The 25,258-nt window shown below is 40.6% G+C and overlaps 1 protein-coding gene across 2 annotated transcripts; it reads left to right on the forward strand.

Annotated features, from left to right (window-relative positions):
• The first annotated feature begins 18,968 nt into the window (after positions 1–18,968).
• Positions 18,969–23,666, forward strand: LOC311062205 (GTPase IMAP family member 9-like). 2 transcript variants are annotated; one of them, XR_014602474.1, is made up of 5 exons: positions 18,969–19,079; positions 20,935–21,061; positions 21,793–21,852; positions 22,052–23,212; positions 23,287–23,666. XR_014602474.1 is itself a non-coding variant. In XM_084081073.1 (4 exons), exons 3-4 carry the CDS (start codon positions 21,816–21,818, stop codon positions 23,086–23,088), a joined length of 1,074 nt encoding a protein of 357 aa, XP_083937199.1. In that variant the 5' UTR covers positions 18,969–19,079; positions 20,935–21,061; positions 21,793–21,815; the 3' UTR covers positions 23,089–23,666. The 2 variants fall into 2 exon arrangements, 1 of the variants encoding a protein (XP_083937199.1); XM_084081073.1 differs by having other exon boundaries at positions 22,052–23,666.
• The last annotated feature ends 1,592 nt before the right edge of the window (positions 23,667–25,258 follow it).

Consider the following 25,258-nt stretch of genomic DNA (forward strand, 5'->3'; position numbering starts at 1 on the left):
GGACATTCTGCACAATGAGTGCTTTTACTTTTGGTACTTTAAGTACATTGTGATGCCAACAGTTTTGTACTTTTACTCAAGTACATTTTGAATTCCGGTCTTTTACTTACTACTAGAGTATTTCTACATTGCAGTATTGATACTTAAAACATGTTTGTACTTTTTCCACCACTGAGCGTTTTATATAAACCAAAAAGTGGAAGAGCCAATAATCAGCGTCTGTGAATCGCAGGGCCCTGAGCACCCTGAATGAATCCATGACCGTGAACTGATGGATCCCTTGGCAGGTGGACGGGCTTGGAGGAAACCGTGTTAGTAATGAGAGAGTGGATCTATGGATGGCAAAAGGCCAATGATGGGCAAAAGCATTATAATACAGGTTAGGTTGAGTATATACATGCTCTTGTACAGTTAACATCCTGTCGCTGGCGCTCGGGTGACACAGTGGTAAAGTGCCTGCATGCCCACCACCACTGCGGAGGTTGTGGGTTCGAATCAGTGTTGATTTTGACAGCACATTTTGATTTAGTCTTAGTCAAAGTCTTTTGAATAAAATTCCATTTAGTTCTAGTCATATTTGAGTCATCTGAAATGTTTTAGTTTTAGTGTAGTTTTAGTCTAGTTTTAGTCGACTAAATATCATAAGATTATAGTTGACGAAATCTACGGTTGATTTAGTCGACTAAAATGTATTTTGCCGGTGCGTTGATGGCGTCGTAATGGCTGTTTTTACACTTGGTTGCATGCTGAAAATAGCCGATCTACAAACTCACAACGCGTCGCGCTGCGACGCGTTGTGAGCTTGTAGATCGGCTATTTTCAGAGCGCAACACCCGAGCGCAACCAAATATAAAATGACTTGTCTTTTAGTTCTACTGGATCTCTTCTCCACTCGTCCCTCACTAACATTTTAGTTTTTATTTGTTGACGAAATTGTCAATATATTTAGTCTTAGTTTTAGTCAGCATAGTTTTTATTTAGTATTTATTTCGTATTTGTCAGTGAAAATAGGTATGCGACGAACATTTTTCGTCATAGTTTTAGTCGACGAAATCATGCAACAATGGTCCGAATCCACCGTGGTGCATCCGGCTTTGTCGAGACAACACAATTGGCCCGTGTTCGGGGGAAGGGAAGCCGGTGCGGGGAGGAGGGTGATATCATTGCACGTAATCCTACGGGCTGGAATCCTGACAGCTGGGAGTGTTGGGCGGGAGGAGTAGGACGAAGGCTCTATATACGTCCTCCCGGCGGGGGCTCCTCACTGGCAGGTGAGTCAGTAGGATATGACAGCAGTGACAAGGGGAGGAATCAATTGGCATAAGGACTGAATTCGGGAGAAAAGGCTGGTAAAAAGCACCAAAAATAAATAAATGATCCTGCTCCTAACATGCAGTGGAGCTGACAAACAGGCAGTCTGAGTTTGTGAGTAATTCAAAAAATACGTCATTGTTCCATGTCCAAAAATATCCAAACAGTGCCGTCTAGCGACCCACGATGATGACATCCAAAGACAGCATTTCAATAAAGCCTCAGAAATACTCCATGATCCCTCGTCTATTTGATGTGTTTATAGTTTCAACATCAATAACACTCCACAAATAAGCATATTCACTGTTATTTCAGGGAAGCAGTCAAAGTATTACAATGATAGCTATAGGGTATAGTTATCACATCTCTTAACATTTCAAGTCCATTTGTACATTCGAGTTAAAGAACAATTTTACTGTGTGCATTCTTAACATCCTATATGAGACAAGCTACGCATGTTGTGGATAGCTTGTCTGCATAATTGCAAGTAATTAAGTAGATTATTATCTCTTAAAAGGATAAGGATAATTCCTTTTAACAGGTCGTTCATGAAAGTCCTTGCGGTCTTGTTTCCAATGAGAACCTGTGAGCAATTAGGGGTTAAGAGTCTTGCTCAGGGACAAATTTCATTTCATCGACACATATGCTGGACTGGCCGGGAATCGAACCTGCGGCAACCAGGGCCTCTGGCTCTCTAGGGGGACTCACTAACCACTCAGCTATGGCCGCCCCTGACCTCTTGACTGAAAGAATGAAGAATGAAGCACGGCTGATTTTTCAAAAGCATTTCAACTGCAGCCCCATATTCAATTCAATCTTTATTTGAGACTCACGGTCCATATCACAGACAGAATGACACATACACAATGATAAATACATGAAAAAGAAAAGGAAAAAACTAAAGAGAAACATAAAAACAGTACAACTACAGCTGCTCACAGTCTGTAGAGGCTGTTGCGCCAATGTCTCCAAATCATGGAGGAGAACAGAGTAGAACTCTTCACAGGGTTAATTAAAATGATAATATAATAATCATAATAACATGATTGTCAGACTCTTCAGGACAACATATGAATTTGTACAGTACATTACATTTCTTAAAAGGGCTTGACAGGACTCTTGACATAAGGAAATACAAAGTGTGCGTTGAATTGCAACTGACAATCTGAGGGTTCTAAAACTAAACTGTAGATTATCAAAGTTTCTGTTCAAATAATTTCTAGCTTCTAGTAGATTATCAGTTGATTCAAACAGATCCTATTGCCCACTTTATGCATATTGCCCACGTGCACTTGACACGTCGTTGACAGTTTGGCGAGGATTATGAAAATCTGTGCATGTTGATAAAGAAACGTTCAAAGTACTGTTACCAAGCTGCTTGACTGAACACATTAACTTGGCTTACTTTCAGGTATCATTAGTATTATTTCATGATGAGTCCGTCCCCTAAAAACAAAGGATCAGTGAACATAAAAGTTCTATAAGAAGAAAAATTTTGAACTTTACCCTGTAGCCTGTCATCCCATGTCCTCCCTTTGGTTCGAGATTACGCTTCAGAGAGGGGGTTATGTTGACAGGAGGTTATGCCAGAGAGAGCTGTACTGGATCCATACCCTAGAACAGTTTCCCAAACATTGGGTCGGGACCCATTTGCGGACACATTTTTATGGGTTGCGAGTAAATAAGTCTTTCCTATCATTTTTGTAATTATGAAAAGCATTGTAATAATAAAAAAGAATCAGACATTATATATATATATATATATATATATATATATATATATATATATATATATATATATATATATATATATATATATATATATATATATATATATATATATATATATATATGAAATCTAAGAAATTCCATAAATAAATAATAATACATAATAATAAGAAACAACGTGTCACATTGCGACGCGTTGTGAGCCTTTGGATCGGTTGTTTTCACTAGTTTTGGTCCCAGGGAGACGTCAACTTTCTCTTTAGGGTCTCCAGCTAAAAAGTTTGGGAACCACAGCCCTAGAAAGTCCACAACCTCTAGGTTTTAATGAGGATTTGAGATTTGACATGAGTGTTGTACTATAAATAAAACACAATTGAATACATTTGCTCTTTGCTTCATGATGATACTGCCTGATGTCTGCATTGTATTGCATTTATATTGTATTGTATTGCATTTAAAAGTAATATTGTAAATATTACTTTTTGTTGGGGGTGTTTCACTGTTTCAGTGCAGTGGACACTTGTGTCCCTTGGTTTTTTGTAGTACTCTCAATTGTAGGACTACAACTCCCATGAGTTTTGTTACTGACATCCTGGGGAAGACCTAAGGAGATGCACGACAAACATCCTGGGGAACACCTAAGGAGATGCACCACAAACATCCTGGGGAACACCTAAGGAGATGTACCACCAACATCCTGGGGAACACCTAAGGAGATGCACCACCAACATCCTGGGGAACACCTACAGTAAGGAGATGCACCACAAACATTTGGGCATCAATAGAGAAGCCAAACAAAGGCTGGCTGCTGTGACCATCAGGTACAGTGTCATTTGTTAAGGAGCATGATGGCATAAATGTGTCCATCAAATCATAAATCAAAAATAGCAGAACAAACACAACGTACTTAAACTGACTGACTGAACTTAAAGGATTATCAATAACACAGCATTTTGCTCCACTGGAATGATAGCGCACACACACACACACACACACACACACACACACACACACACACACACACACACACACACACACACACACACACACACACACACACACACACACACACACACACACACACACACTCTGTTCACTTTGTTTACCATGGTCAACTGACCTATATGCAATATTTGGTGGTTTCTTGTTGTCTAACTTCTTACTTGTGTTGTTGTGGATGTTCTTATCTTTGACAGCAGACTTGTATGACTTGTGACATTAAGTTATGACAGACCTAACCGTTTATTGCATAACGCTGCTGTATTTGTATGATGATGCTGCTGTTTGATGTGGGTGCACTAAACACATTCCATTGCATTCTGAATACAATGACAGTTGACAACACCAGGGAAGAGCTGCCAGGACCGTCCAGTTTCTTAAGTCTTGATTAGTTGTTTTTCCTTAGATTAGATTCCTGTTTATTTCTCTATTTTTTTGGCCAGTCTTATTTATTGTATTTTTTTCCCCCGCCGGCTTGCACTGTTAATAATCCTGCCTGCATGGGACATTTTGGAGGCAAATAAAATACCCCAAAACTGTATTTATGGACTGTACTTTTTGGAGCTTTGAGCCATCGGCCAACCTTACACACTAAGAATATCAATTTGGGGGTTCTTGACATGAAAATGTTTGAGAGAGAGAGAGAAATATTCAATGTGTTACACAGAAAACTATCCTCATTTAACCTCTGCTCTTAGGAATGACGTACACTTCTCTTTAGGCCAATGGAGGATCTTAAGGTCCCTTTTCCTCCCAAAGTCCCTAAAGAGCAAAGTCGTGATATTTCGATTTTAAATGTTCTCTGATCTGCTAATTGAAACAAAATAAGTAGCTAGAATGTGAATGAAAACCTAGTTAAATGTCATCAGGACCAGGAACAGACATTTGTGGCCCACGGATTTAATTGGATCATGATTTCTTATACAACATGGCTCAGTGAAATCTCAGTAAATGTGTGTAGTTAACTTTTACATGATCATGTGCATCATTCATTAACTGCGTTTCCTGAACTGAAGAAAGGGAATGGTGGTATTTAGTTTTTTAATTAAGAGTTGTTAAAGCCAGTTTTGTTGAGCCCAAGATTGAGACACGATATTGAACATGGTTCATGTTCAATAAGTAATTTACATAAGAAATGTGTCCACAAGTTTAATACACTAGAGGTTCGGGCCCCACATCTAAGTCGCACCGCAGATCCGACCAATCTGCCCATGTATGGAGATCTTTGCTTTTTCACGGAACAGCAGGTAATTAGATCTTCTCTTGAATATGGTTCAGAAAGGGATTCCATACCTCATAATTAATGTCTCTGCGGAGCCTCTTAATGAGCATTTTATTTTCTCTAATGTAAGAAAACACAGTATCTTTGATCCAGTGAGCAAAGTACTGTGGATGTGGTGTGCATCTTTCTGTTTACGTTTATAAAAGTTAGGTGTCTGTCAAGCAAAGTAACAAAACGTCTGTCAGGTGGAAACCTCATTATGTCCAAAAATGTTTTCAGGATTCAAATTAAAAAATAGACAGCAGAGATAGCAGATCTACAAGCTCAAAACGCGTCGCTTCACGTTTCAAAATTGCAGATCTGCTATTTTTTCTACTTTTGTGTGACACTGTATGATCAAGTAGGGTAATAATTTACGAAAAAACACAGTTAAAATATATAGATAAGAAGTTTCTGCCCGACAGTAATGAAAAGCGATACGGTCAACTTCAGTCTCACATACTGTAGAACTTTGGAGTCTGGACTGGTACCAAAGGTCACGGTTCAATAGTTTTATTCAGGCTTTCTGATCGTTTTTTTTGTTGTTGCTTTTATTACCCTCTGTTTCTCCCCCATTTCGTTGTTAGGCCAAATATTTCTTCCCCACACACGTTTCTGTGTGTTGTCAATGCTGTTGTATACTATACTGACTCACCTGCCAGTGAGGAGCCCCCACTGGGAGGACATATAGAGCCTCCACCCTCCGTCCTACTCATCCCGTACAACACTCTCTGCTTACAAGTGCTGCCCCCCAGCACATAGTATTAACAAATATCCCGTCTGGCTTTCGTCCCCCGAACACGGTTCCAATTGTGTTCGTATAGATTCTCAACAAAGCCGGATGTACCATGGTGGATTCAAACCCCCACACGTTGATATTGTTTTGCATTGCGAGAGGTTGCATGAAGCTACCGTAAGGGCCGGACATTTGGGAAAGGTTTTGTGTACGAAGGCTCAGTGTTATGACGATAATCCTAAACAAATAAAGGCTGAACAGATGAGGTGTGGAAATTGATGAAGTCAGTAGTGTAAAGCGTGTGTGCATTAGTGGATTGTGTAGTGTGGGTGAGAGTGTTGCATGTATTAACATAAATGTTGGAAAAGGTGCATAGTGGGTGAGGTGGAATCTATTGAACTACCAAAGGACTGGGGAGACGGGCTTTTAAGGAGAAGTGAGCACCCGGGCCCATGGGTGCTCTCCAATTACTCTTGATGGCCATCACACTGCACCCCAAGTCCTAGGAACCAATAAGAAAACACAAAATGAGAAAGGGTTAAAGCCCACACATAAATCATACACAAACAAAACATACTCTCTCGCCATGACTTTCGGGCCTGGCGGAGACAATAAAGGTTGAACATAAGCCTACCTACAGGGAACCGTCACACTCGGACTTGCGGGCAACAAAAGAAATAGCTTCCAGGAAGAATATTACACTTACTGCAGAGTTGTTCATTTTAGGACAACACACAACCATTTGAGTACAGATCAATGACAGATTTAATGGCTGTGTTGTCTGCGTGCCAGTCTATGAATGTCTTATCAATCTGAATCAAGTACAGAGGGTTTGAAAGTGTGGCTTGAGAGAATACAATGTGGGTGGATTTTAAAGAGAAGGTCAGCCATCCAAAACTACATCATATCTGTGTCCAGATCTTAATGGTTGACTTCACAAAATGTTATTTTGTGGTGAAACTGGCTGAGGACGCATGCAGACAGAGAAGGAGTACACTGAAACGATTTGTTTTTCCTTGTGTTGTTGACGATTCTTTCATCTAACTGATAATGATGATGCCATTCATTTTTGCCAGCCTGGTCGGTCTGCCTGTCATCTAAGTACTTGCGTCCAGAAGATCATTTTGTCCTTTATCTTATCATTGCTGCTGGTGTAAAGCTGATACGTTTAACTGTGGTGTTGTTTTTTCCCCATATAACTTTTGCCTCAGGCAATTTTATAGGTGCTGATCTCCTGACACTGGGAAAAAGAGAGCTTTTCAAATTATCACTCTGCTTTTTACGGTGTTACTGTAGCAGTTAAAGATGATGTATGCCATGACCTTAAATGTGGTTGTAAAAGGCTAATCACCCCCCTTATCACAGCATCACCGTTCCCCCAGAACAGAGCAACCTTCCTGGGGACGAGTTCTTTGAAATACCCTGCTTGGAAGTATCTCAGTTTATCGACCCAGTATGGAATATACAAGATAAACAATTTTTTCAAGGACCAACAACTCATTTAAACCTGAGGCCATTTTTAAAAATGCCTTCTAAATCAGTTTTCTGAAGACAAACCCAGTTGCCAGTGGTGCTCAAACCTTTTCATGTCAAGGACCCCCAAAATGATATGTATTTGGCCACCGCCCCCCATCTCAAAATATTGGTTCGAGTTGTTGTATAGCTGCGATTTTTTTAATAGCCAAAGTATACAATACGGTTAAAGTGGTTAAAATGATTGTGACGCTATATTAACTCATTTTGCTGAGGACCCCCAGGTAGCGCCCCAAGGACCACTGGGGGGCCCCGGACCCTACTTTGAGAACCAAAGTCCTATATATATATAACATCTAAAATGACACAGATGCTTTCCCGGGTTTGAATGGGTTAAATCAGTTGTTCTCAAAGTGCGTTGTAAGCTTGTAGATCTGCTATATTTTCCAATACATATTTAAAACATTTTTACGATTTTTAGTTGTAGCTCTTTTATATTGTGTGCATGTTTAAAAATGCCTTTCTTTCTTTTTTCTTTCTTTCTTTCTGTCTTTCTGCCACTCAAGGCGTGTATGGTGTCCCTCCCAACCTACCCCGGACCATATAGGAGCCATGTCCACAGGTACCAGAGCCAAGGTGATGACCCCAGCTCTATCTCTCCAGCCATGGGTTCCAAAGTGTGACCCTGCATGGCCATCACTTACACAACTGATGAAGTCAAGTGGAAGACGGCTCAAGGTAGGAACTATTTTTTCCCCCTTCTTTATCTTTACAGCTGCTTGTGTTGTATGCTGTGTGCACTGTGCATACTAATGGGATTCAAGCTGTTCTATTGCTGTCATTTTGAGACTAAATGACTGGGTGGCAATGACACATGTTCAGTGGCTGTTATTCTGGCTCTGGAATTGAAGGCTAATGTGAATCTAGAGCGTATCACTGTTGTGTTGTGTCTGCCATTGAAGGCAGTGGGTTATAACAGTATAGGTGTGTATGTGGCTCTTGGTCACTTCAATTCTCATCTGGGTGAGTTTGCTCTCTGCTTTTAAGTTCAAGCTAGAGGTTTTGAGCTTTGGCATAACATTTCAAAATGTTCATTTGGAATGGAAGACTGATGTGGATCTATAGTGTGTCTGTTGTGTTGTGGCTATTATTGGTTCATGAGTGGCTTGGTCTATGTGGGGCGGCAGTGGCTCAGGGGTAGAGTGGCCGTTAGAGCCGGAGGATGGATACCGCAAGGCTCCCAGTTTGATCCCGGGCTCCCCCAGAGTTAGTGTCAAAGTGTCCTACAGATGAGCAGGTTGGTGCCTTGCATGGTTTCCTCCGCCATCGGTGTATGAATGTGTGTCCGTGGGTGAATGTAATACACAATCTATGTAAAGCGCTTTGGATAAAGGCACTATATAAATGCACCATTTATGTAGGCCTATTCCTCATGGCTATTATTCATTCACTCTTTCTTTCTTTCTTTCTTTCTTTCTTTCTTTCTCTTTCTCTCTCTCAGTCAGATACCTGGCCAGCATTGGCCACAGAAACCTGAACAGTGAACACGCTTACCGACAGGCAGCACAATAAACCCAGCAACCCCGGGCAAGCGCCACGTGTTCCGCTTTTACACTATAAATCAAATTTAAGGACTAAAAGTCCCACAGATGCTACTGAATATTCACTGAAGTGCATGGATTCACTGCACCCACAACTATAGCCATTGAACGTTGCGGAGTATAAAAGGTATTTAGTGCCCCCAGATCTGGTGGTCGTGTGCACAGTGTTTCTCAAAGCCGGAGGGGAGTTCCTGGGGGGCTCCCAGTGAGATTTACTACCCTGAGCCATCCTAGGCTAGCAAAAGTGTTGGGGAAAGAAAAGTGGGTCATGGGCCCACATCAGTTTGTTTTGGGAGGGCTGAAGCTTATAGTCTTTAGTGACATCGAGATGTTGGAGAACTAAGAGGTGCAAGCATTATGTAGCAGGATGGTTGTTGTCTCCCATCCTCTTCCCACTAATCAGTGGGCTGATTACCTGCAATATTTAAGCAGCACACTAGTCTCTGCCCTCGTCAGGTGTCTCTTCTCGTTTGTGCATGGGTCCTCAGACGGGTTTCCTCAGCTGGCCTGTTGGGCTTTAGTTGCCAGTTGCCACGCTCTTGCACACTGTGACTCAATGTGACGGTGTGCATGTCCTCACTCATGGTGTCCTCGAACAAAGCTTGCCCGTTGGGCTTAAGTTTGTTCAATTATGTACCAGTGCAGGTATGTCTCTCCATCTTGCTGTATACGCGATCACCTGCATATTTATGTTGTGGTCATGAACTTGACCGTTTGTCAGCCCCTGTGTGCTACACGCACTTCCTTCTGGAGTTGTCTACTCCTGGCGTCTGTGTGTGTGTGTGTGTGTGTGTGTGTGTGTGTGTGTGTGTGTGTGTGTGTGTGTCACTTCACCACGCATAGAAGCTATGGTGGTGGTCCTCCCTCTCCCCAGTATAAAGTGTTCATTTGGTGCCGTCGGCACTACGGTGAATGTAAACATTGGGCTTTTGTTATTTCAGTTTCGCTATACTACCTGTTCCCTGCCGCTGCAGGCATTGCGAACCGTGCACTCTGCCCTTGCAAACGTGGTAGGTTTACTGTCGGTCTCTCTGTTCTTGTATCTTTGATTTCAGTAACTAGACCATACCCGAATTATAGGAGGATGTTGAATAGTAGGTTAACACGGCCGGCTTGTAATTTCAGGACCGGTGACGCACACTGCTGCTTTGTCCGGTGTAGTTGCACCTTTGAGAAATGAGAACGTCAGCCCTCGTTTTGGCTTAAATTCTACACCCACTCCTCCCATTCACAAACGGCCTACCGTGACGTGAGAAAACTGTGACCACCCGCCGACTGTGTCGATTAATATTGAATTACTGTTCCAGCTCTAACACTTGTATGTCCATTGCTTGATCATCATTGACTCTTTTTTTTTTCAATTCACAATGTGTAAAATTCTGTGCAATTATATAAATTGTGTATGCGCGCAGGCACACACACACACACACACACACACACACACACACACACACACACACACACACACACACACACACACACACGAGCACAAGTGCGCCGTTAGGTCTATTTGTGGACTGCAATTTGTACTGTTTCAGAGGCGGAAGGAAGTAAGTGTCGGGGGAACTCGTCCCGACTTCTCCCCAGGGAATCCCTCACACACGCCACATCTCACACTACGAGGCAAGGATGCATGAACTTCTCCGGATCAAAAATACAAAACTCTCATTAGGCAAATGTGCCGCCGCGCTCTCCAACGGAGCCCGGCCCTGTGAATTCCTCCATTCCCCAGCCACCCCCCCTCCCCCCCCACACACACACACACACACACACACACACACACACACCACCCCCCTACCCCCTCGAGGGGAATTCTCTCCCAGCCCACAATCTTGCAATGTTTTCATGTCGCCAAGCTCATAAAACATGCATTCTCCCTCCCGTTATGTGCAGCAATACTAGACTATATACACCCCGGTGACCAGTGTTGCCAGGTCTGCGTATTATAAGTGATTTTAGGCTTGCTTTTCTGTAAATATGCTTGCAAATATTGGTAGTTGCGGGATGCGCTTATTTAATTATTTTGGTGCTTGTTTCTGTGGTGTAGTTTCTTATTTGAGCTTGTTTTCAATTTTTTTGTTATTACTGTTTGTTTTGTTAAACCAGTGGTTCTCAAAGATTTTCATGGACCCCCCCGAATGAATGTGTATTTGTCCACGGACCCCCGATCTGAAATTATAATTTGTGCCATTTTGCACTTTTTTTTCCTCAAGACTTTCAACGCTCACAACGCATCACGTATAGATCGGCTATTTTCAAATAGCCGACCTATATAGGTTTGAAGTGTTCATGTGGCCTGTTGACGCTTCTTTTCAGCTTATTTTCATAGAGCTGGTTGCTTATTTCTCTTGCACAATCTGGCAACACTGGCTGGTGGCTGCAGCGGCGGGGGAAAAAAAGAAAGAAATCACTCCCTAACTTGTTGGTATGCATGGAATTCTCGGGACTGTGACTCCCAGATTCAGAAAGCAATTATTCAAAATAGCTGCCACTGTATCACAGGCGGGCCGAGCGTGTCGAGAACAAGGCACCAGGGCACATCTCACAGATTCATAATATAATGTTGGCCCGCCCGTGTATGATGGAGTTTAACTTGAATGCATCAGTTTATCCCATTGAAACCGGGAAAGCATCTGTGTCATTTTAGATTTCAGCTACATGTATATAAATATATTGGTTGGCTATAAAAAAAATGGCAGATGTACAAGCTCATAGCGTGTCACTTTGTGCCGCTCTATGAGCTTGTAGATTTACTATTTTTAGAAAAAATATGAACATGTGTGTGAATCTTTGAATATATATATATATTATATTATATATCATGAGGAAGGTCGAAAGACCGTAACGTCAGTCTATCTGTTTTACTTGCACCGAAATAAATAAAAGGCCTAAACTGTCCGTGTTGCTCCAGCGTTCTCTCTTCTGCATATATATATTATATATAATATATGTTTTTAAAGCTTACATTTTTAACTAAAATCTTTGCTTCTGGGGGTACTAGATATTTTGAGATGGGGGGGGGGATACATATAGTTTTGAGGGTCCTTGACATAAAAAAACTTTGAGAACCACTGATATAGCAACATGTGTTTTTCAGAAAACTGTTAGGATTTAGAAAGAATTTGTAGCAGTGTTCATTTTGTTGACTAAGACTAAGGTTTTGATGTTTTGTCGATTAAGAGTAGACTAAGACTAAACAATTTCAGAAGACTAACATGGGACTAAAACTAAATGGTGTGTTATTCAAAAGAGAGTCACTAAGACAGTATTTGCTGTCAAAATGAACACTGATTTGTAGAATCAATCGGCCTCGGGTCTTAAAGGGTTATATAGCGCGCTGTTGGTTCTGCTGCTTGTCCTTGGGTTTGATTTTGAAACGGGCCGTGTACAGGTTGATTGATGACCATAGATCATAAGGAAGCTGATCACAGATACTGTGTAGATGGCCCGACTAGTCCTTATTTTTCAATTGTAAGTGCACTATCACTTAAAATGTCAAGCGTGGTACGGCCTTTCTTGGCGCTTTTTTTTTGGGAGGGGGGGGGGGGGGGGGGTAGGCCACAAAGCTTGTTTTAGTGATAGATGCGTGGTGATGGGTGTCAGCAGCATGTGCTCTGATATAAAATATATTGCATTTTACTTCTACTAGAGTAGATTTCACACCGTAGTCAATGTCACACGGATTGAACCTTTTATACTGAAGGAAACCTTTGACTGACTTGTGAATTAACCGGTTTTCTGAAAAACGTATATTATTGCCTCTGTCGGGTGGAAACCTCATATGTCCCAAACTGTTACTTTTCGGGATTCAAAAGTAGAAGATCCACAAGCTCAAAACGCTTCGCTTCGTGCAGCGTTTCGAGCTTGTAGATCGCTTTCGATGCTTTGACGCTGTAGTAGTATGATCAAGTAGGGCGTTAATTTACCAAAAAAAAACACACAAAGTGTGGTGTTAAGGTTTCTGCTCGACAGCGACGATTATGTAGTTTACACGTAGCAAAATATAAAATGACACTATCCAGGAGCATTGCTTATATATAGGGACAGAATCGTAAATCATGTTTTGGGCCGAGCATTTGCCCCAACTGCCACTCAAAGTGGCTAATGGCCAATCACAGCGCGTCTTTGCACAAGTGGTATAGGCTTTGGGATCATGCATCAAGGACCCCATAATTGATCATGTATTAGGCCGCAGACCCCATTTGAAAGTCTTTTTTGCCAGGGACCAAGCTCACAACGCATCAACATCTGTCATGACGTTTTGTTACAGTAGCTATTTTCAAATAGCCCAAACATTAAATAGTTACTCATTTTGCTTGAGAAACACAACTGTAAAGCATTTAAGCGGTAAACATGTGAGCCAGTGTTGCGTTGCGCAAACCGGTTGAGCTTATGAAATATGTGGGCATCCAGAATGCCATCTCTCATTTTGGTCGTGCTTGGAGTACCTGGCATTTAGAATGCATCGCGCGGCGCACATCCAGCCAGCGATGCATTGTCACTGTCGCAATGAGGGATGTCCTCCTCAGGCCCGGGCTCATTAATCTTTATTAAACAGGTGCGCGCGCGCGTGTGTGCGTGTGTGTGTGTGCGTGCGTGCGTGCGTGCGCGTGTGTGTGTGTGTGTGTGTGTGTGTGTGTGTGTGTGTGTGTGTGTGTGTGTGTGTGTGTGTGTGTGTGTGTGTGTGTGTGTGTGTGTGTGTGTGTGTGTGTGTGTGTGTGTGTGTGTGTGTGTGTTAAGATGATGTCTCCACAAGCCATTTGAGAATAGACTGTCAAGAGTTTAGCAGTAAGAGAGGGCTTAGAATAACTCTCGGACCCACAGTTCTTCTCTTAGTGGCCCAAGAGGCACCTCCCCGAAGACAGACAGACACACACACACACACACACACACACACACACACACACACACACACACACACACACACACACACACACACACACACACACACACACACACACACACACACACACACACACACACACACACACTCTAATTGGCTTTGTTCAGGAGTCCTGTCCAATAGGAGCAATACTTTCACCGGCCACGGAACAGCTACAGCTACGATGGCCTGTCCCTCTTAACCACTTAATGGTGCTCTTCAACAGGTGTCCGGGACCCCTAGGGGTCCTCAGAGTTACTACAGTCATTTAATTTGTTTATTTTTTTGTATTAGAGAGTTAGAAAAATCCTTAAAGTCCATCTGGGGACCCCCCCAAAAAAATCCCCCCTGGGAGTCCCAACCCACAGGTTGAGGACCACTGAATTACATGATGTTTCACCATGAATAAAACAAAAGTTTGATGTGAAATATTCGCCAGCACATTGTTGCATCTTTTGTCACGCCAGTGGTGTGTATGACCTGTGTGTCAGTTTCTATATGTGGGGGTTTTCTGATTTTTAAGTTTTCATACATTTTGGGAAATGTGGTATGTACAGTGTAAGGTCATTTTGAACAAGATAATTTACCCCTCTGCCAACAATACTTCTAAGCTGTTTGTGCTAATAAGACTACAGCGTCTGACTCCATCTGTACTCTGCCTAGTGCTGACAGTTAAAACGTGTGTGTGCGTGTGTGTATGCGTGCGTGTGTTCCAGTGTTAAAGGGTCTACACCATGAATTTTAACTTTTTCTTCATTTTTGTGTGTTTTTGGTCTCCCCCACCTCTCTTCTGTTCCAACAAATACCCGACTTCGAGCATGCAGGCTTTCATAGGCTATCTGTGGTTTTTATGTAAATTGGTCTGAAAACAGTCCGTCAGATTTGTTCCCCCACCCTACGTCACGTCTGGGAACAATTCCTCCCGTTTTTCAGTTCTAACAACAAAAAAAAAATCCCCAAAAAATATATATATATTTTTTTTTTAATTTTTTCTTATTTTTTTTTTTTTACTTTTTCCACACAGAACCAGGACATGACATGCATACAAACTGGCTCAATAGCGCCCCGTGCCAAACAGGACAATGTGGTATTGCAGGTGAAAGTGCTTTATAAGCCAGAGAGAAGTTAGTTGGAATGAGTATATCTGAGGCTTGATTTAGGCTCAAACCTTTTGAAAAACGTTTGAGGGACATAAACAATATGATATCAAATATTATTATTATTTTTTAAATTCATGGTGTAGCTCCTTTAATGAGCATGTGAGCAGTCTAACTGTCCTTCACTGTCTTATCTTGTGAATATACTGTCATGTACTTCACCAGGCAATAGGCCTACTTGTGCATTAGGGCTGGATGATACTGATGATGAAATCAGTATTATATTTGAATACTAATTTGAATCGTAGTATGTTTTGCTTTTTTTTAAATATATATATATTTTGCTGACGTTAATTATGTAGCCTAAACATATTCATGAACAAGCCTGAAGTTACAACATCTCAGTGTTAGTATAGAAAATCAAAGGTTGTTTGTGTGGAGAGTGGAGACCAAGCAGGTCGACTTGTCTCTAGTCTGCGCCATCTTGTTTTGACACGGAGAAGAACTGTCGGTACTGTACATATGAAACTGCTGTGGTGTAGACATAACATCATGAGACGAGAGTATGTGGGCACAAAGAAGGCTGTAGATCATGTCTGAGAAGATGTGAAACCTTCAGCCTGACCACATCCCTATGCCATCTCTGCAGCCATGGATGCTGATTCATGTTTTTGCCAGTGGGTACTCAACAACCAGTCACACGCACATCAACCAAGTTTTAATGATGCAGGTTTCTTCAACGTTTTTCAGCCAAAGGACCGCCTAGCTGAGGGAGAGATGAAGCAGGGACCCCCCCTATTGTAGAGAGAGTGTGTGTGTGTGTGTGTGTGTGTGTGTGTGTGTGTGTGTGTGTGTGTGTGTGTGTGTGTGTGTGTGTGTGTGTGTGTGTGTGTGTGTGTGTGTGTGTGTGTGTGTGTGTGTGTGTGTGTGTGTGTGTAATATAATATATATATTCGGAAAAAAGGAAGACGATTTACAAGCTCACAACGAAACACATCTGCGACGTGAGTGCTAATTTAAGAAGGTTAGAACAGAAGGCCGACAATCTCATTGGGAGCATGAGATCTACAGTATTTAGCCACTGCCTTATTTTAGACCCCAATTCAAATAATGCAAAGAGAATAAGTCAATAGTTTAATATGTATAATCAGTGGCGGCCTTTCCTATGTTTCACCCGTTTCAATTGAAACGGGCCCCCAACCTCAGGGGGCCCACCCAAAAAAAAAATATATTATTTTTTTTATTTTATTTTTTACTCGCATCCCAGTCCGGGGCCCGCCTGTGGCTGGCCGACGTCCAAGAATTTCATACAAGAAGATGATGTAGATCTGATTGAATCAGGGCTCAGCTCAAGTGAATCATGTGAGTGAGTTGTTTTAGCTGTCTGTCCATGGTGGAAGTGCAGATAGCCTAATTAATTTAGTTCGAAAATGCATCATTATGGATTGTGGAAGCAAACCAACTTCAGTCCACAATTTTTTTTTTAATTTAATTTTTTTTTTTTTTTTTTTGGGGGGGGTGCATATGGGGCCCCCATATGAGCTCTTGAAACGGGCCCCCAGATCATTAAGGCCGCCCCTGTGTATAATTATGAAAAAAGTGTAATGCAATAATACAAGCATTATTTATGATTAACATACTGATGATTGCACTTGATTTGATATTTGTATATGGAAATATGGTTGAATTTTCAGTTCCTTAGTTTATTTATTTATGTCTCCTGGAAATGTCTCGTCAAATGACGTGTGGTTTGTCCGCACGTGTCTTTCCCAGTTCTCTTTCTTCACCATCACTGTGCACTTCTTGCCGATGTGTCAAATACTTGCCTGAGATTTCAGTTCCTTGTTTCTTTTACTGAGTTCTCTGTCGGTCTAGTCAAATGATACAGTATGTGGTTTGTCAGAAAGAGTCCAAGTTCCCTTTCTTCACTATCACAGCATAGTTGTTGCAATTCATTTTCCCATCAAAAATAATTTGTTGTATACGTGTGTGTCTTTTGTCTCATGACGTCTGTCATGAGACAAGGTGGAATGCATTGTGGTTATTGTGCTATTTTATTCACTGATCTTTTGTTGTAGTTTATCTCTAATATTTATCACGTTGCTCTTTTACCTTGTCCTGTAAAGCACTTTGAAACTATGTTTGGAAAAGTGCTATATAAAATAAATTCATTATCATTAATTTTGGCTCACTTAAAACATGTTTAACTCGCAAACTCGCAGGGACTTCACTGCCCACAATGCTGTTATCTTGGTCAGACCAAGTTCAGATGACTAGGGTCTGACTCTAGGTGTTTTTATTTTTATAAAATATAGAGTATTGTGCTTAGACAGACAGAATGTTGCCACATTTCCTCAAAGTTACATATTTCAAAGGAGACTCTTGATGCTTTTCTTGGCATAGAAGACCCATATTACCCAAACCACAAAAGGTTTGTGTCGCAGTCCCGTCCTTAACGGGAAAAAATACCGTAGCCTTAACTCTTAACTGCCTGCCAAAAACGGGAATTCCCGTCCGATGCTACTATGGCTATCATGGCCACGGACGGAAATGACAAAATTATTTAAAAAAAAAAAAAAAAAAAAAAAATATATATATATATATATATATATATATATATATATATATATTTTTTTTTTTTTTAAATATATATTATATATATATATATTTTTTTGGTCTTGTTTTTTTTTGTTTATCTCAAAGGAACTAGGAGATAACGCTATCCAAAAAAATTGCTGCTCCATTCACTTCAATGTTAAAAAAGAAACGGAGGAAAAATGCACATTTTTCGTGGCACTGGGACGACACAGTCTGAAATAAGTGTGGCAATGAAAGAGTTAATGGTAAGTAAGAGGACTTTCTTTTACCAAGCAATTAGACTTTTGAAGGCCACAAAATAATGTTCTGTGATAGTGTACACATAAATGTGATGTTTAGGTTTTAGTCAATAATATGAAGATACTGTAGATTTTTTTTAAACAATTTAGTTTATCATGTGTGATGCTGTTATTGTTGTATTCAGTTTTCTTTAGTGCTGTCAAACGATAAAAAAAATGTAATCGCGATTAATCACATGCTTTGTCATAGTTAATCGCGCGATTAATCGCAAATAAGGCATCAGTTTTGTATCTGTTCTAATATACCAATAGAGTACTTTAAAATATTTTTCAAGTATTGTATACCCCTATTAACATGGGAGGGGGAAATATGCTTGTTATTTGCAAAAGTATGTTTATCAATTAAAAAGCCAAAAGAAACCATCAAATCGGTACTGCATTTGCAAAAAAGGCTGCAGCAGATGGTTATAACGATCTGCTACATCTACTTAGTAATATGAGTACTTAGTGTTTCTCTAAAATATATATATCTTTTTTTACATTAACACTAAATGATGGACCTCATACAGGATTCTACAAAATAAAACAAACATCAATTGAGCACAGGATATTGTAGCCTCCCTGTTACATTCCAATCTACTACTGTAGCATTTAGCTCCCTTTTGAAAGTAGCTGAAGAAATAAATGTAATGCCTAATGAGTTGTGGGGTAACAACAGTAAAGGGACTGTAACATCTACAATGACCATTGAAATCCACAACACATAACAGCAAAACTTAAGGAACATGCTCACTGACATAGAGAGCCTGTCCTAAACTACGAATAGGCCAAATGGCTAAAATAAATAAATATGCGATTCATTAAATTCAATTAAAATAATGAATCGCGATTAACATAACGGTGAGTTAATTGCAATTAATCAAGTTAACTTTGACAGCCGTAGTTTTTTTGTTATAGGCTTTTTTGAAAGAGAAAACAACACATTTTAGGTGGGAGGGGTTATGTATGAAAGTCCATTTTGACCTCAGTTTTTTTTCTCCACAGGATTTAGCTGAGTAAGAGGACAACAGTTGAACTCAGACACTCTTGTTGATTGTTGAAGGTGGATCAACTCAGCAGCGTCTTTTCTTTGAACAACTCCTCTGCAGATGAAGGTAAAATGTCTCTTTGACTTAAAGGGTTAGTTCAGATTTTTTGAGTATTTTCTGTAGGAAATACTCACCATTAATGTAGTGGTTGCAAAGGTATTAATTGATTGCCTGAGTCCCGTGGTCAGAGTTATGGTCCGTTTCTGATAAATATGAATGTAGTTCCGGTAGATTAGTAGATTTGGTGGGGGCCGCTCATTAAAAATAGATACATTTAAAAAACTAGCGTCATTTGTATTGTTGACCTATTTCTACCATATAGAGCAGGTTTCGTTCAATTTCGACCCCTCTGTCACATTGTACTATTTTTTGTGTCATATATTTTGTGAGTGAGTAGGCTGCCGCGGCGCAGTGATTCTGGACACAAACATTAGTACCATGTGACAGAGGGGTCGAAATTGAGCGAAACTTGCTCTATATGGTAGAAATGGGTCAACAATACAAATGACGTTAGTTTTTTAAATGTATTTATTTTTACTGAGCGGCCCCCACCAAATCTACTAATCTACCGGAACTACTTCATATTTATCAGAAACGGACCATAACTCTGACCACGGAACTCGGGCAATCAATTAATACCTTTGCAACCACTACATTAATGGTAAGTATTTCCTACAGAAAATACTCAAAACATCTGAACTAACCCTTTAATCTGGATTTGATGTAATGTTTGATGATGAGTAATTTATGTGGTAGAAGTATGGCATGACTGAAATGACTGACTCCAATGTTTTTTGTACATGTATTAGTAGGCCTACGTGGACAATATGATGATGGATAAATCATCCATCATGAGTTATGATAATTCACATACCAATACCGTGGTGGTTTTGGCTCTACTGTGGCCATATGTATCGTTGTGGTGGTTTTGGCTCTACTGGGGTCCCAAATTTATACATAAATATGGCCGCGGACCCCCCATCTGAAAATGTTTTGTGCCAGGGACCCCCAGAAGAGAAGATTTGTGTTTAAAAAAATCTAAATTATTAAAAATTCAAGATTTTTCAAAAATGTTCAGAAATAGCAGACAAGCTCGCAGCGCGGCACGAAGTGACTCGCTGTGAGCTTGTAGATCTGCAATTCTTTTTAGTTTTCTGAAAAACTTATGTTGCGACTAGAGATGCGCGGATGGGGTTTATCGTCACCCAAATCCGCGTATACTCAATATCCACCCACCATCCAACCGCATTAATTATACCATCCTATTTCTAGATCCGCACCAACCGCATCAAATTATTATTATTTTCCTGATGTTAGTTTTCTTATAAACAATGTTACTCACCACTGTCTGTCGCGATGTAGTGACTATATACAATCCATATCTATGGTAACAACAAGACGGAGCTTCATTCCCTTTACTTTCGCATTTTTTTGCCATGTCTGCTTTTTATAAGCGACTTTTGGGCTAATTTGCCACTTGTTTTGGGCTTGTTTTCATAGACCTGGCTGCTTATTTATCTCGCAAGATCTGGCAACACCGGCATGCTGTACACTGTTGTTGGCAACGTGCAGTAGGCGGCTAATTTGTGGCTGATGTAAAATTACGTAATATTAAAATACTACAAACGCACGCACGTCAAGATGTTGTGCTTTTTAAAAGCTATAATAGGCCTATAGATTGATATCATTAATTTAATTCCCGCATTATTTCACCCGCGATTTATCCAATATTAATTAATAATTATATTTGATTCAACCAAATCCACCCAAACTGGGGTTAACTGAGGCAACCACGGCTAAAATCTCTAGTTGCTATGTACAGTATATAGCTAAAATCTAAAATGACACAGATGCTTTCCCGGTTTTAACCCAAAACATAACTTCAATTACACACAACGCTCTTTATTTTCTGTCTCTGTAGGATCTGTAGGAGCTGCTCCTTGATGCAGATGCAGAAGTTGTAGAACCCAGAACATCATCATCTTCATTGTCTTTATTCTCTGTCTCTCCACATTAAAATCTACTAGCGAATTTCAACAGTGAAGCAGGTGAGACACGTTTGTCTTTTAGAGACATTTATTTATACATGCATATGGAAGGGAAAGTGCATATTAATGAACACAACACATACAATGCCGTGTAAATACACTGGCTTTAGCAAGAATACTAATTTCCATCCGTACAGATATACAGAAAACAAGCAACATTACAAAAAGAGCACATATAAACATTACTAAAAGGGTACAAACAGAAGATCATACAGTGCAAGTATGTCCTGGCAGCTCCAACGGTTAGAAAATGTAGATGGGAAAGTGACTTAAATCGCTTTAATTGATATTGATAATGCCAGCCTTTTTCAGTGGTCAGCAGCTGACATTTTGTAAAGTAATTTTATAAATGAAAACTGTGTTTTTGAAATTGTTTAAGTCTTGTCATTTCTTTATTTGTCACAAAATTATATCTTGCCAACAATTTCACTAATTAGGGAAGGCAACTTTATTTGTAGAGCACTTTTCAATAACAAGGCAATTCAGTGTGCTTTACGCAAAACAATAAGCAAAAATAACTTGTTAAAAGTTACAAAGTTAAACGTGTGTGTGTGCATGTGCAGCCCATTTAGCCCTCTAGCCTGGAATTCATGTTTTCTTTTTCACTTCACTTGAAAGTGTGTGGAAAAAATAAATAAAAAATATTTCTGTCTCTACCTGTCTCTCTGTATGTCTCTCTGTCTCGACCTGTCTCGACCTGTCTCTCTGTATGTCTCTCCGTCTCTCTCTAGTAAGAAAATAACACAAGGCAGACATGAGTGGAGGTGCAGAAAGCAATAAGGGAGGTGAAGGCATGTATCTTACAAGGCAACGACTACATTTTACATTTATACTTTACAGTGTGCTTATTTTCAAATGAGGAGAAAGTCACTCATGAAATATAATGACTATAATTGTCATGGTTTAATCAATGGCTCTAAGAGTTAGAGTCATTAAACCATGTTTTATAGAAACCTCTAATGGATTTATCGTATCACTTTAATCCATCAGCTTCCATAACAAATGACGAAGTACTTCGGGTTGTGCTGGTTGGGAAGACTGGGAATGGAAAGAGCGCCACTGGAAACACCATCCTGGCTTCCAGAGATTTTGTATCCAGACCTTCACCTGAATCTGTGACAAGTAGCTGTGAGGAGGCCAAAGGTGTAGTGAATTATAGAGCGGTCTCAGTTGTTGACACACCAGGATTATTTGACACCTTGTGCAGTGAAGGTAAAACCATTAAAGAGATTAGTGATTGTATTAAGTTAGCTGCTCCTGGCCCTCATGCCATCCTGGTTGTGATCAAACTAGACAGATTCACAGACGAGGAGCAGAAATCTGTGGAGTTGATTCAGGAATTATTTGGCCAAAAGTCAATTGAATACACCATGATTCTCTTCACTAACGTTGACAGGCTTGAAGAAGTATCAGTTGCTGACTTTTTGAAAGAGAGTCAGAAACTACAAGCATGCATTCGCAAATGTAACGGACGCTATCATGTCTTCAACAACAAAACAACCAATGATCCCTCTCAGGTCAATGAGCTGCTGGAGAAAATCACCAACATGCTGGACATGAATGGAGGAAGCCACTACACCAATGAGATGTTCCAAGAAGCAGCCAGGGAAATGGAGAGAGAGAAAGAGAGACAGATAAGTGCAGAGAGGGAAGAGGAAAAAAGAGAGAAAGAGAGACTGGTTAGTGAGAATGACGAAAAGTGGAAAAAAATGATTAGTGAAGATAATAAAGATATGGTCAAGGTATTTCAAGTATTTACTGCAGCTACTAGCGCTGCTGTTACAGCGGGCACTGCCATCGGAGGAGGGGTCGCAATTGCTGTTACTGAAGTTGGAGCTATAGTTGGAGGCCCAATTGGTGCTGCAGTGGGAGCTGTTGTAGGTGTAGGAATTGGAGCAGGATACTACGGCTACAAGCAGTATAAGAAACACACTAAAAAAACTTCGGAGGAAAAGGAACCAAGGGATAGAAACACTTCAGAGGAAAGGGAACCATTGATCAGTGATGAACAATCCACATCAGAATGAACAGCATGGAGTTCTTGATGGCATGTTACAGCTTGCACCATAAATTATATATCTTTCTAATGATTTAGCATAATGATGTGCTCCTCAGGTACCAAGGTTGCTGAGAGAGGGGCAGCAAGGTGGTGTGGTGGAGGGACTAGATGTATAGTGGTAAAGGTATGTTGGGCAGTAGTGTGGGGTTTTGTCAGTAAACTGAAGGACATTATAACGTTTTGGGTGTAATGTGGTGTAGCTTTTCTTTCTCTTTTTTGCATTTTGATTTGTGTGTGGACTCTCTTTTTGTCACTGACACATTCGAGACTTGTCCCTTCCTAAAATGTGATAGTTTTTTGTCGTTTATTTGGTTTGGTAAAGGGTGCAGGTTGAAACTGGGTGGGTGTTGGAAACATGTTACCACTGTTAGACATGGGAGCAGGTCCTTTAACATGTTTAACATGTTTTGACACTGTCCATTATTGTTTAACACACATTTTAGTTTTCAGTAACACATTAATTTTGGGGTCGTTGACATGAAAATGTCTGAGAACCACTGACATACAGTAGCTGATGTTTTGGTTGTTTGATTTCTCTGAAGCCTGTGCAGCTCAGACTGTTCTGTCTATTGTACATGTGTTTATACTCTTTTGGTTCAATTGTGTTTATAATGTTATGTAATGCAAGTTTTAATAAATTACTTTTAGCATTTTTAATTCGTGTGGATCCATTTTTTTCACCCACTTTGTGACATTATGCCACATTATCCTTGTTGATCTTTGACATTATTGCGTTAATATTGTAGATATTTGAAGTTCTCTTCTATTCTAATGACCAGTCAAACTATTGTGATCAGCTTGTGTTCTGTTTATCCCTAAATAAACTGATGTAATACTTTATAAACATGGGATGTATTCATTATTTATATGTTATAATATCTATGCTTATGATGTAAATATATGTATATTTTGGTCCTCCTGGTTTGTATTGTTAAACAAGAACCTACAATAACAGGTGTGGTGGTGTTTTTGCAGTGTCCATTTTGACATCAGATATTTAGTTTTAGTCTTTTGAATGAATTGTGTTTACGAAATTGTATGGGTAGTCTGTAATGAGTGAAGTTACTAAGACAGTGTGCTTGTCACTTTAAGAGCTGCATGTGTTGTATGACGTAGACGGAAGTACGTCAGATGTTATGTGTGTTGCCGGTTCTGGAGGGAACGTTAATAAACAGACTACTGCTGATACACAACAAGAGAACTCGTGGAGTCGCCTCATTATAATTATGTGAACTTTATATGTCCTGTAAGATAGAGTTGTACAGACATTACATGGTGTCAGAAGCGCTTGTGTGTCGGCGCAGAAAAAAAGAAAAGAAAAGACGGAAAAATGCCGAAGTTTAATCCACCGAGTGAATTCAAGTTCGACTGCCCAGCGGAATGGCCGGAGTGGAAACAGAGATTTTCTCGCTTCAGGTTGGCCACAAAGCTCAATAAAGATGACGGGGAGGTTCAAGTGAGTTCCCTTATCTACGCGATGGGCAGCGAGGCTGAAAAAATATTCGGTTCCTTTGCATTTGCTGAAGAAGGGGATAAGGATAAATATGACGTTGTGCTGAAAAAGTTCGACGAATACTTTGTTCCCCAACGCAACATTATACATGAGAGAGCCTGTTTCTACCAACGTGAACAGCAACAGGGTGAAACGGCGGAGATATACATAAGGAGATTGTACGAGTTGGCTGAACACTGTGATTTTGGAGCCAAAAGGGACGAGCATATTCGCGATCGCCTTGTAGTAGGCATACGGGACAAGGAGCTCTCCCGACGGTTCCAACTCACGGCAGAGTTGACGTTGGCGAAAGTCATCGCGGAGGCGCGCCAGGCGGAGGAGGTAACGAGGCAGGTTAATCTCCAAGCCAACCGGCCAGACGCACCGCTGGCCAACGTTGATGAGTTCAGGCGGCGCGAGGGCCATCAAAAGAAAAACGAATGGCAACGACGTGAAAACAGCAGCCATGCAGCCCACAAAAAGGAGGAATGTGGGAGATGTGGGAAACCCCAGCACTCTGATGAGAGACACTGCCCTGCATTAAAAAGTAAGTGCAACAATTGTCACAAAAGGGGACATTGGGAAAGGGCATGTCTTTCAAAGGGAGTGAGAGAGGTTGAAGAGGAGCAGCCATACTTCCTAGGAG

The sequence above is a fragment of the Gymnoscopelus microlampas genome (genome assembly GCF_963454915.1).
Source record: "Gymnoscopelus microlampas genome assembly, chromosome: 15".
Lineage (NCBI taxonomy): Eukaryota > Metazoa > Chordata > Actinopteri > Myctophiformes > Myctophidae > Gymnoscopelus > Gymnoscopelus microlampas.

What these genes read in the sequence shown, in the direction of transcription:
- LOC311062205 (XM_084081073.1), top strand. Translation starts at nt 21,816, where the DNA reads ATGAGTGGAGGTGCAGAAAGCAATAAGGGAGGTGAAG. An exon ending in AAGCAATAAGGGAGGTGAAG is followed by an intron (nt 21,853 to 22,051) that starts GCATGTATCTTA and finishes TTAATCCATCAG; the next exon opens with CTTCCATAACAAATGACGAA.